The sequence below is a fragment of the Salvelinus sp. IW2-2015 genome, linkage group LG15 (genome assembly GCF_002910315.2).
Source record: "Salvelinus sp. IW2-2015 linkage group LG15, ASM291031v2, whole genome shotgun sequence".
Taxonomy (NCBI): Eukaryota; Metazoa; Chordata; class Actinopteri; order Salmoniformes; family Salmonidae; genus Salvelinus; species Salvelinus sp. IW2-2015.
In genome coordinates this window covers 22,003,305-22,015,509 of record NC_036855.1, presented here as the reverse complement: position 1 = coordinate 22,015,509, position 12,205 = coordinate 22,003,305, and the positions used below count along the sequence as shown (strand labels likewise).

The window sequence follows — 12,205 nt, the reverse complement described above, 5'->3', positions numbered from 1 at the left end:
CAAAAAATGTAATTAATATCATAATAAATTAATTATGTTTGACTGTTCTTTCATACCAACTCTAGACTTGCTTTACCAGACAATCATCTGCATTTTAATAACTTGATTTGGGTGATGAATCCTAACCTATTCTTTTCTTTATATATTTAAATACAAAAATCATCACATCAATATGGGAAATAAAGAATCCATACTTCAAATTACATTTACAAAGATGTAACATGCATGATGCAACATCATCAATGCGGTCACATTAACCCAGAAATTAAAACTACTATACTGAGGAGTGTTTTAACCATGCAATTGATCAAAAATGGAAACCAGGTTAAATGGAATAAATTACAATCTTTCTCGAAATGACCAAATAATGTGTTTAATTTTGTGTTAGTGGTTGAGAGATGAAAGCTATCATCTTTGTCCCCAAGCCAGGACCGCTTCTGAGGTTGGTAGCCGTGTTCCCATGTGGTAATGAGCATCGCCTGTCAGTCACAGCCTTGAGGTTGTAGAATTCAAGTAAACACCAAACAAAGAACATATATTATTAAACCATCACTGTGTTTGTATCATGGGAATAACCTGAACAATAAAGAACATTCTTATTTAAACAGCATATACATGTACAAACAGAAGATGTCCATATCTTGCTCAACCAACTTCTGATAGTTCTTTAGTTCTTCTTGTCTATGAAAACTTCTAATGCACTACGCATTTTTGCAGCAGTCTTGTTTGTGACACAGTTTATTGCAATGAACTACCACTTCATCATGTAGAAATGTACATAATATGCACAACAATGTATATTCTCAAAATATTTTTTAAGCTTAATTGTAAATGAATGTATTCATTTGACATTCTTATCTTATGCAGTACTTCTGCAAAAACCTGACAGAAAATCGTCCAGCTAGTTCCAGGACCAAATACCTCAGGACATTCTCTGAACACATCCAGTGAAAGGTGGGAGCGTGGGATGAAGTGGTTCACAGCACCACGCTGTTTGTGGCACAGTTGTTGGCAGGGATGCCGATGCGGTGGTGGCAGGTGAACATCTTGCGCAGTTCGGCGCGAAAGCGGTCATGTAGCCAGGCGTACAGGAAAGGGTTACAGCAGGAGGAGCTCATGGCACACAGGTGGCACAGCAGTTGGATGAGCAGGAAGAAGCGCTTGTCAATCAGGTCAATGTCAATGTCCCGCAGCACGTTGAATACACTGATGGGCATCCAACACACGCCAAAGGCCGCCACCACCAAGGTGACCAGACGGAAGGTCTTGCGCTTGCGGGTTCGCTGGGCCTTGGCCTGGCTCTTGGTGCGGTGGCCAGGCGCCACACAGTTACGCAGCTTGACAGAGATACAGAGGTAAGAGATGCAGAGTGCAGAGAGAGGCAGGACGTAGGTCATGAAGAGCATGCTGTAGGCGTAGGCCAACCTCTCTTTCTCTTTGCCCATCCAGAACTCCTCACAGATGGTGAAGCCCTCATTCTTGAACTCCACATGGTAGGTGTGGGCTACAGCCGGGGCCACAAGCCCACAGGAGAGCAGCCAGATCCCAGATAAGAGGTAGGTACACGCCAGCACTGAGATCCGCTTCTTCAGAGGGTGCACTGTGGCATAGTACCTAGGAACAGGCGGGAAAAGCTAGATCTACATAACAGCTCATTTACAAGCATGAAAAAAGTGTGATTTGGTATGTTTTTGCTTTTTGATCTGATAGTAATTGCACTGTCAGATTGCACTGTTGCACTGTGTCGCACTGATATCACATGCTTGTACTGTTGCTGTAGATTATTGGATCTATTGTTATTGACGTGAAGTGGGAATTAAATCATCTTCAACTGACTTGAGCTTATAGAAGAGTCATATTATGGTGCTGAATAGAGCTGTTAAGAGTATTTTATGTTACAGACCTTGAATGTATACCTAATCATCATTCTGTTACAGCCGCAAATACTGAAACACCATGGAGGAAATGTCAATAGAGGATAAATTATCAAACCTGTGGTGGAAATGAAATTACGTAATGCGATAGAAGCTTAAATAGAAATATAATAGCAATGTGTTCATTCTACCCAAAATCAAAACATTTTGTATAGTCTGACTTAGATGGAATGATAGTTAAAGCCACCTCGACCAAGGCTTACCTGTCAACACCAATAGCAGTGAGAGTAAAAACAGACACATAGACAGTTACTGGCTGGATGAGGTAAACCAGGTAGCACATGAACCTCCCAAACACCCAGCCACGGGGGTTGAAGGCATAGGCCAAGGTGAAGGGGACACATGTGGCACACATCAGCATGTCGGAGAAGGCCAGGTTCCCTATGAAGAAGTTGGTGACATTGTGCATCTTGCGGGTGCGGCAGATGACGTAGAGCAACAGGTAGTTGCCGAATACCCCGATCAGCACCACCAGGGCATAGCAGGGGATGATGAGCAGCTTGAAGGACTGCGGCAGCTCCACCCCCACAAACTGAGGGCTGAGTTTGGACGAGGAGGAGTTCTGCAGCGCCACCTCAAAAACCTGACCGCTGGTGTTCCGCTCCATGCCAGCCACACACGGCCCAGGAGAGACCAGATCTACAGCCCACCCACTGCCACTGCCCTCCATCTTAGTAGGTCAAGCACGTCACACTGTAGAAAGGGCCAGAGGTGCCTAGAGAGAAGATAGAAAAAGGAAGACTTAGCTTATCAGTCCACTTGTTTTTGTTGGCCTCAATGGATTCTGATGAGGTTGTGTCAAGTCTATTGAAATTCTTCATATCCAAACTAAATAACTTAACCTAAAAGCCTGTTTCTATTATAGCACTGTGGTGACAGTGAACATATCTCTGAGAGGTCTGTGCCCCCCTGTATCCCTTGATTGGACTGATTGTTCTGGATGATACTAGCATCCACTGAATAACCGTTGGGTTGGAACAGTTGGATTGGAATCTAATAATTCCCTTTGGCGCCTAGAGTGAATAAAACATGCATAAAGTATATTTACACAGCACATCAACCAGCTAGCACATTTGGTTCCTTGGAAGTTCTGGGAACATATATTTTTGGTTTCACATTGGTTGTGGGAACGAAACCATGTGTTTCCTGACCTGTAAAACTGGACGTCTTTTTTAATGTTCTGATAACAGAAGTGAAAATGTCTTTAAAACTTTCACTGAATGTTTCAAGACTTTTAATAACACCGTATTTTGGGTTAACTATTTTTTTTACTCCAAGCACAGATAGGACACATGAACATTTATTTCCTTAGGGATTAATCATGCAAACACATTTCTTTTTTATTGTGACACGGCATCAGTGAGATTCAGACCTATAATCTTATGTTCTCTGTCCATGGAATTAGTCCACTGCGCTAATTTAATCTATTCAAACAGACCCCATTTCAAAGGAAACAAGCACTCATTAAGATCAGGTGTGGCCAATTAGTGGGCGAGGCCAACGCACCTGAACACACTTAACAAGATAGAAGGTAGAGAGAGTTTTGTTGATGCTGAGAACGGAATGTACATGTTTTTAAATAACATTCTTAGAACATTCTCTGATCGTTACTAAAGTTTTCTTGTGGTTTTTATGGAAAGTTTTTTTAACGTTCTCGGAACAATTTGAGAACAGGACTTTAAATAGAACCTTGGGGAAACCTGTAGAAAACGCTAAAGTAGTGAAATTTCCACAGACGAACATTGTTTCTTAGCGTTCTCTGAACTATTTGAGAACATTCTTAATGTGAAACCAGTTGGAGAATGTTCCTAGAACATTACCAAAAGTGAAATGAAATGTAACCATGTTTGAGCTTTTAGGAAAAAACATTGGTTCTCAGAGCATGTTGTGCTAGCTGGGGCAATGTCTTTAATCAGTGAAATTATAGTAAATCATTCAGAAATCTATTCACTTTATACTATGAATTGTGCTGCAAATGAGAAGCACTCAGACAGTGACACATGAATGACACAGAAATATGCTCTTTAGTTCAACAAGCCTCTAAATGTGTAATCATGCTTTGCTTGACAACAACAGATTTGTTGTTGTGACCTCATTTCATCATTTTTTGCTAAAAGAGTCACATGATCATTAGGGTATGACTCTATATAGTCTATAGATGACTGCATACATTCAGCATCTTACTCTGTTAGCAGTGGTTCAACAGAAACTCATGTTGAGAACATGTTGTGAACAGGTACACAGATGGTATGAGTTGAGAAGTTGAACCATGTTCATGAGAGACACTGTGCCGGGAAGGGAGGGCAAACCATCAGAGCCAAAACAGTTTTACCCAATCACATTTACAATCTTGACTGTCTCTGACTGTCTCTCAAGTGCTTTTGAGACATGGATTAGTCATGCTTAAACAGGAAGCACACAGTGCAGTTGATGGACAGATGGATCCTATTTTAGCACTTACACCCACTGGGCACACACTGGTTGAATCAACGTTGTTTCCACATCATTTCAATGAAATGACGTTGAACCATTGTGGAATAGATGTTGAATTTACATATGTGCCCAGTGGGTAGTATGTGTCTTTCTCTATTTTGAATTCAGCCACATTATGCAGCAAAATAGGGTAATGGACTTTTGAGGTCCTCTTCAGATTGCAAAGTGATGGCTGTGCACCAACAAAATAAAATGTACTCATGACTGCCGCTGGTCAGGAAAATAGGTGGAACAGAGCTGTGAATGTAAATGTTTAGTCAGAGAACCCACCCCACTGGGCACAGATGTCAGTTTCAACATCTAGTTTTGATTTACATTTTGTTGAGTTCTCAACTAACGTGAATTCAACATGAAATCAACAACAAATGTCACCATGTCATTAGATTTAGTTTAAAAGTTGGGTGAAAAAAATATGAAATGCCTTTTTTTTTGCAAATCCAATCAGTTTTCCACATTTTCTTTGTTTGAAATTACATGGAAACAACATTGATTCAACCAGTTTTTGCCCAGTGGGACAGGTTGTCTAAACATTCACCCACTCTCCTACTAGGAGACAGACAGTGCTGGAACACTAAACAATCTATATCCCTGTCAGTCAATATCTGTTCCGCTGGCCTCATAACTCTACCAAGGACAACATATTAACAAAGGGAATATCTGATTCAATATGATATCTCAATAGATGAAAAACACAGGACTCAGGATAATAGAGGCACATTGTGCACATGGGTTTCACTCTCTGCAAAGTGCTGCAACACATTAGCTTGGAACATTTTAGTCTAATAATGCCAGGGGATGCCCCCAGGCACGCAAACATTTCCCTAACGTGTTATTCACCTCTTTCTGAGAATGCATTTGAATGGCAACTAATGCAGGTCTTTATCTTGGTAGTGCTGATGGATGTCAGCCTGTTAGACACCCTGTCTAGGTAGAATCACTGGTTATTAAAGACCATATAAGTTCTACTATAAAGCATTTGTCATTTTACCTTATAACCACATCCAAATACATCTTATTTAGTAAACATATAGCATACTAAAACTTAGGTTATATATATTTTCTGCCAAATAATGTCCTGTATTCCCTAATTTGGAAAACATTGTAAAATGTTCTACCCAAATGAATCCTAGAAATATATATTCCCAGGAAATAAAACGTTTTCTAAGTTTGCAGTGGCACAAAACTGGCTCTGATTGAAATGATTGTAGAATGCAAATGACAGAGGCTATAGGAAAAGTGATGTTACTAATTTAATCTTTTCAGAAAAACGATTGTAAAATTATTTCCTATAGCCTATCAAGGCTAGAAAACATGAAAATTCACATTTTAAACCTTACCTATTCAGCAAGAGGAGCAGGTGTCCACGTTTCAACTCCTCCAATATCAGCAGAGACTGACAGTGAATCTGACTGTGACTGTCAACTTATCCACATTGGAGAATCACCAAACTGAGCGCATCAACGGTCCCCACGTTTCCCACTCCACAGAGAGGAGCAGAGTGAAATAAATAACCCTTGAACGCTCTCAAAGTTATTCAGCTGTTTTACAGCATTGCCTTCATTACAGTAAAGTAATTTGTGAAAATGTGCACCAAATCCTCAGTGGGCTGCCTGCAGTGTGCACAGCTGCCTCTGATGACCACCTGCTTGTATGCAACAGGTACTGGACAGAGTGTCTGTCGCATCCTATACAGTAGCCTATTTGAATGTAACAGTTGGCTATTTGTGAAGGCTTTATCAAAAAGCGCATCATGATGGATTCATACAGTTACTCATATCAATCTATACATGTCTACATCACTGTAGATTAAATTGTTTTATTTTTGGAAGTGGATATTGGATCGGCAGAAAAGGGGGTTAAGGTAAGGGTTAAGGTTAGGCATAGGGTTTAAAATTGAATTTATAGGGGTATCATGTAGTGGAAACGCAACAGTAACTATTCAAATGGATCTCCTCAAGCATCCTTATTTATTTGTCAATTAGACTGGGTTGATTACATGATCCCTGTTTTCATGGCCAATGAATGTAGAGAAAAGCCTTTGTCTTCCAGTATCTCTAGGTTTTAATCAATGGCTGTCCATGTTGGAGGGAATGACTATCGATTCTAAATCATTGGCTATTCATTGAATGCCTATTCATTCTAAATCATTGACTGTGATTTAAGAAGACCAGGGTTACGTGCCAGGCCGGGGGCGACCAGGTGTTTCATTCGCTCTGACAGTTGCATTCATTAAAGCATGGGGCTGTTCATCATAGACAACATAGTAGTGAGATCAATAGATGTTAACCTCCCTCACCTACTCGTACAAAACACTGCTCCTGGCTGTGTCAGCCACCTGGGAAGTGAGCCATAGTGACAGTGTGGTGTTAAATTGGAGTGGTGTGAAGGCAGTCTGTAGGCAATAGGCAGGTGTCTAAGCAATGCTACAGTATGCACAATGTAGCCGGTGGCAGTTTTGACAGCTGCAATTGCGTATTCATGACTCACTGTGATTGTTGGGTGCTGTAAGCTCAACTACAACAGCAAAAATTCTTTTGTTGGTGCTGTTTTGTCTGCTCTCTTACAATTTTACAGATCGGAAGGGATGGATAGTAAAGTAATATACTTGTACTGGGGTCAGTTGTTTCTCTCTCCATATAATTAATTATTTTGTTACAGCTTCACCAAGCAAACCTAATGATTATAAATAGATGTTATTTTCAAATGGGCACTGGTATTTGATTCATTAAAGTCATGTCCTGGATGTTATCCTTACAAATAATCCTGATGGTTATCAGTCTGGTGTTTTCTGTAATGACCTTAGTGATCACTGTTTTACAGCCTGTGTTCATAATGGCTGCTCAGTGAAACGACCTGTCCTGACTTGTCATAGACGCTTGTTAAAAAACTTTAATGAGCAAGCCTTCCTTCATGATCTGGCCTCTGTAAATTGGTATAGAATCAGCTTGATCCCCTCTGTCGAAAATGCTTGGACCTTCTTTTTTGATATTGTCAGAAGTATTACTAACAAATACGCGCCCATAAAGAAAATTTGAATTAAAAAAAGGTTCAGCCCCTGGGTTCGACCGTGATCTGGCAGAGTTACTCCACCTCAAGAATTACATTTGGCAAATCGCTCGGCACACGCATACTCAGGCTGACTGGCTCTCGTTCAGGCAAATGAGAAATAAGTGCACTCAGGCTATCCGGAAGGTCAAAGTTAGTTACTTTAAGGAGCAGTTCTCCCTCTTGGTCTAACCCCAAGAAGTTCTGAAAAACGGTTAAAAACCTGGGGCCTCATTTATAAAACGGACTTACGATCAATTTTGATCTTAAGTATGACTTATGCAGAAAACCATGTATAAGTAGTTATTTATAAAACCTTACTTTGACATGGAAATTATCTTGTCTCTACGCAAAGTCTAGACTTGACGTAAGTGATTTTCCTGCTGGTTATGTATGGGTTTTGCAGTTTGGGCCGCATATGCATCCAAGCCTCTGGTGAACTGTGCATTAGCTTTATGAACAATTTGTTAGGAATGATCAATTAAAGGTGTGAGGAATTAATTGCCAGACGCAACGTGTTTTGAATTAACAACAGGATGCAATGTTCTATATCACAGCCATCATTCAACCGCATCCTGCCACAAGTGATCGAGGCGATACTACACATATTGTCCAGGAGATACATTAGTTTCCCATTTACAGCCAACAAACAGGCGCGCATCAAAGCCGAGTTTGTGCGCTCATTTAATTTCCCAAGGGTCATAGGTGCAGTTGACTGCACGCATATTGCCTTACGTGCACCATCTATAGATGAACATGAATATGTTAACAGGAAGAATTTCCATTAATTGAATGTTCAGATCATCTGCGATGCCCGTATGCAACTTCTCAATGTATGCTCCAAGTGGCCAGGGTCTACGCATGACTAATTCATTCTGCGCCACAGCAGAGTAGGCCTGCATCTAGAAGCTGGTGAGAGTGGAGGCGGGTGGCTTCTCAGTGAGTTCTTTTCTTTTCAGTGTATAATAGCCTATTAACCGTGCAAAATAATGTAACACAACGGGTTTACCCTATTAGGTGACAGGGCTATCCACTGAAAACGTGGCTTCTCACTCCTTTTGCCGATCCCCGAACAGCAGAGGAAATGCGCTACAACTTGGCGCAAGGCAGAACAAGGTCGGTTGTGGAGCACACCATCGGACTGCTGAAGGGCAGGTGGCTTTGCCTTGATGCATCAGGTGGAAAACTCCTAACTTCATTTAATAAAAATGCAAAACTTTAATTTAGTTTTAAAATGGGTCAACTTAAAGCAATAGATATCAACATTTTATATTTCGCATTTTATTGAAATTGCACACCCAAAGGTTCCGGCCAAATAGCTGAAAATAGTTTTTAATTTGGCCCTGTGGTTACTGAGATGTCCCCTTGAAGCTTGTGCATTTTGAAGCAACGCTAGTGTAAATGAATGGAATCAGCTGATTCCTATAATTTCCATTAGCATTGCCACAAAATGAGAACAGATTTCAAGGGGACATCTCAGTAACTGTAGTGCCCATTAGTGCAAGTTTGTTTGACAAGAACACTTAAGTATAAAATGTCCGGTTTTAAGAATGAATAGTTTCCCTCCCCAATCAAAGGTGAGAGGCATAATACTGGCATGTGGTGTGCTCCACAACATAGCCCTGAGGCATGACATTAGAATGGACCCCCAAGAGCCTCCTAACCTACCACCCAATGGAGCACCTGCCCCGCCTGATGCAGTGAGAAGGTGGCAGCTCATACAGAGATTGGTGGTAAGAAACAGAATGCCAGACAATATACAAAGCATGTTTAAAACTGGACCGTTTTATCTCCATCTCTACATTCAAAACCTAAATCATGGACCCTCTTACTGACAGTTGTGGCTGCTTCGCCTGATGTATTGTTGTCTCTACCTTCTTGCCCTTTGTGCTGTTGTCTGTGCCCAATAATGTTTGTACCATGTTTTGTACTGCTACCATGTTGTGCTGCTACCATGTTGTTGTCATGTGGCTACCATGCTGTGTTTTAATGTGTTGTTGCCATGCTATGTTGTTGTCTTATGTCTCTCTTTACGTAGTGTTGTGGTGTCTCTATAGTCGTGATGTGTGTTTTGTCCTATATTTTTATTTTATTTTTTATTTTTAATCCCAGCCCCCGTCCCTGCAAGAGGCCTTTTGACTTCTGGTAGGCCGTCACTGTAAATAAGTATGTTCTTGAAATGATGCTGATATTGCAGTCTGTTAGATGATCTGACATGTAGTTTCCAGTTGGCAGCTGTGAGGTGTCGTTAATTGATTTTAAACGTTGTTCTAGCTGTGATGTCTCAAACATGTCCCCATATGCGTGAAACATAATGAACACTGCAGGCACAGGAATCTCAGGTGTGTGAAGAATAATTTTCAAACCATAGCAACAAGTGTGGAGGAGAAGACTACACAGTAGGGGAGAAAATAGCATGGAATCATTATTATTTCTGTCACACTTTTTATTAGACAAGAGGATACGTATACAGACTATGTTGCACAAACAGCAAATAAATATACTTTTACATTCAAATACTTTCCCAAAATACTATTTGTACTGTCTTAAAATATCCTGGTAGAATATTTGGTTTTACAATTTCACATTCAAATACTTTAAATAAAAGTAGGATAATTGTTTTGGGCTGTGTACACAGAAAAGTTTGTTCAAATTCTCATGTATTTGAACCCAAGTCTGCTGTATGCTTGTTGCAGTGGTGTTTGTCTCAAGGAATTTTAACAGTGATACCAGATATCAGATGGTCAATGCAATCCCTCTTTGTCTGTCATATAAACTGTACATAATGTCCATTAATTTAGCATTGTCAGTAAAACCTCACGCTAACACTACATTTGAAGGGTTCCTTATTACAATGTGATTATATATGTAATTACACTCTAACAAGTATTGTAATTATTTCATAATAATTAATAGTTACACTGTACAAACAATATGTAATTGGTGGCAATTGCACTCAGTAATAGGCAAGCTATCTTGCCCAAGCATTTCACTACACCCGCAATAACATCTGCTAAATATGTTTATGTGAGAAATAAAATGTGATTTAATTTGATCTGCATTAGTTTTTTGACATGATTGATCTCTGTCGAAGGTGGAGCTGGCTTCACATATTGTGAGTATTTTTTAAATTCTTAACACATTTACGTTTGTAATGTCAAATCTTGCATTCTTTTTCTAAATACTTACTTTTATGTTAGCTAGCTGGACAGGCAAATGCCGCTGAGTACTAAACTGTAAACCAATCAAAACTGTACTATCTATGGTACTATCGCTGCTGATCACACCTGCCAATCACGTTAGCCATACTTAAGGTAGTTACAGCTGGTGACAGCTCGAGAGAGCTCTCCGTCCGACAAACTGCTATCAGGTAAATCAAGTTTTATTTATTTGTAATCTAACTATTTATTTATAGAAACTTGATACCAATGCAAGCTGGAAAATGACTTCAAAACATAGAACACAGCAACCTTAGTAATGTAGCTAGCTTGCTAGTTAGCTAGCTAGTTACAACAAGTAGATATGTTGCTAGCGAGCAGGAGCAGATAGCTTTATCACTAGCTTGCATGTCATTCCGGGACAAGGAGCATTTTAGCTATCAGTTTATTCAAAGTAATAATTTAAGACCACAAAATTCTATAGGACAAGTAGTGTATAGCTAATACAGTCATCAAGGCAGACCCACTCATTTCATTCATACAGACAAATAAAACATGTCACATTATCCCTGTCAATAGTTGGATTAGGACGATTGCAGATCACCCTGCCTCAGACTTTCAGGATGTACATTTTTAGCTCACAAACTACATTCATTAGCTGTGATGATTTATATTATTTATTGTTGTCTCTTTCTTTTGTGTCACATGATCTGTTTAGCTCTCTTGTGTTCTGCTCCCAGAGATCAACCAAGTGCTATTCACCAAGCATGGGCTGATTTACTCACCTGTGAGGAGAACCATCCTACTGCAGTTTGAATTACCCCTGCCATCACTATTTAGACATTGAGACAATATATGCATTTGACTGATGTCTTTTCTTTGTGGGTTTTGTCTTAGACTGTCTAGTGCATTTTAGAGTTGAAGAACACCAACTACAGATACACATGCTTGTTTGAGCATCGTCCCCACAGTGACAGTACGAACAGTTGAAGTCGGAAGTTTACATACACTTAGGTAGGAGTCATTAAAACGTGTTTTTCAACCACTCCACAACTTTCTTGTTAAGAAACTATAGGTTTTGGCAAGTCGGTTAGGACATCGACTTTGTGCATGACACAAGTAACTTTTCCAACAATTGTTTACAGACAGATTACTTCACTTATAATTCACTGTATCACAATTCCAGTGGGTCATAAGTTAACATGCACTAAATTGACTGTGCCTATAAACAGCTTGGAAAATTTCAGAAAATGATGTCATGGCTTTAGAAGCTTCTGATAGGCTAATGGACATAATTTGAGTCAATTGGAGGTATACCTGTGGATGTATTTCAAGGCCTACCTTCAAACTCAGTGCCTCTTTGCTTGACATCATAAGAAAATCTAAAGAAATCAGCCAAGCCCTCAGAAAAAAAAATTGTAGACCTCCACAAGTCTGGTTCATTCTTGGACGCAATTTCCAAATGCCTAAAGGTACCATGTTCATATGTACAAAGAATAGTACGCAAATATACACCATGGGACCACGCAGCTGTCATACCGCTCAGGAAGGTGACGCGTTCTGTCTCCTAGAGAT

At 40.0% G+C, this 12,205-nt stretch overlaps 1 protein-coding gene across 1 annotated transcript; it reads right to left on the bottom strand.

Annotated features, from left to right (window-relative positions):
• LOC111975011 (prolactin-releasing peptide receptor-like) lies at window positions 1–2,640 on the bottom strand. The gene is made up of 2 exons (XM_024003141.2): window positions 2,138–2,640; window positions 1–1,614 (listed from the first exon to the last, which is right to left on the bottom strand). Exons 1-2 carry the CDS (start codon window positions 2,602–2,604, stop codon window positions 978–980), a joined length of 1,104 nt encoding a protein of 367 aa, XP_023858909.1. The 5' UTR covers window positions 2,605–2,640; the 3' UTR covers window positions 1–977.
• Window positions 2,641–12,205: the final 9,565 nt, after the last annotated feature.

What these genes read in the sequence shown, in the direction of transcription:
- LOC111975011 (XM_024003141.2), bottom strand. Translation starts at nt 2,604, where the DNA reads ATGGAGGGCAGTGGCAGTGGGTGGGCTGTAGATCTGGTCTCTCCTGGG. An exon ending in ACTGCTATTGGTGTTGACAG is followed by an intron (nt 1,615 to 2,137) that starts GTAAGCCTTGGT and finishes GCCTGTTCCTAG; the next exon opens with GTACTATGCCACAGTGCACC.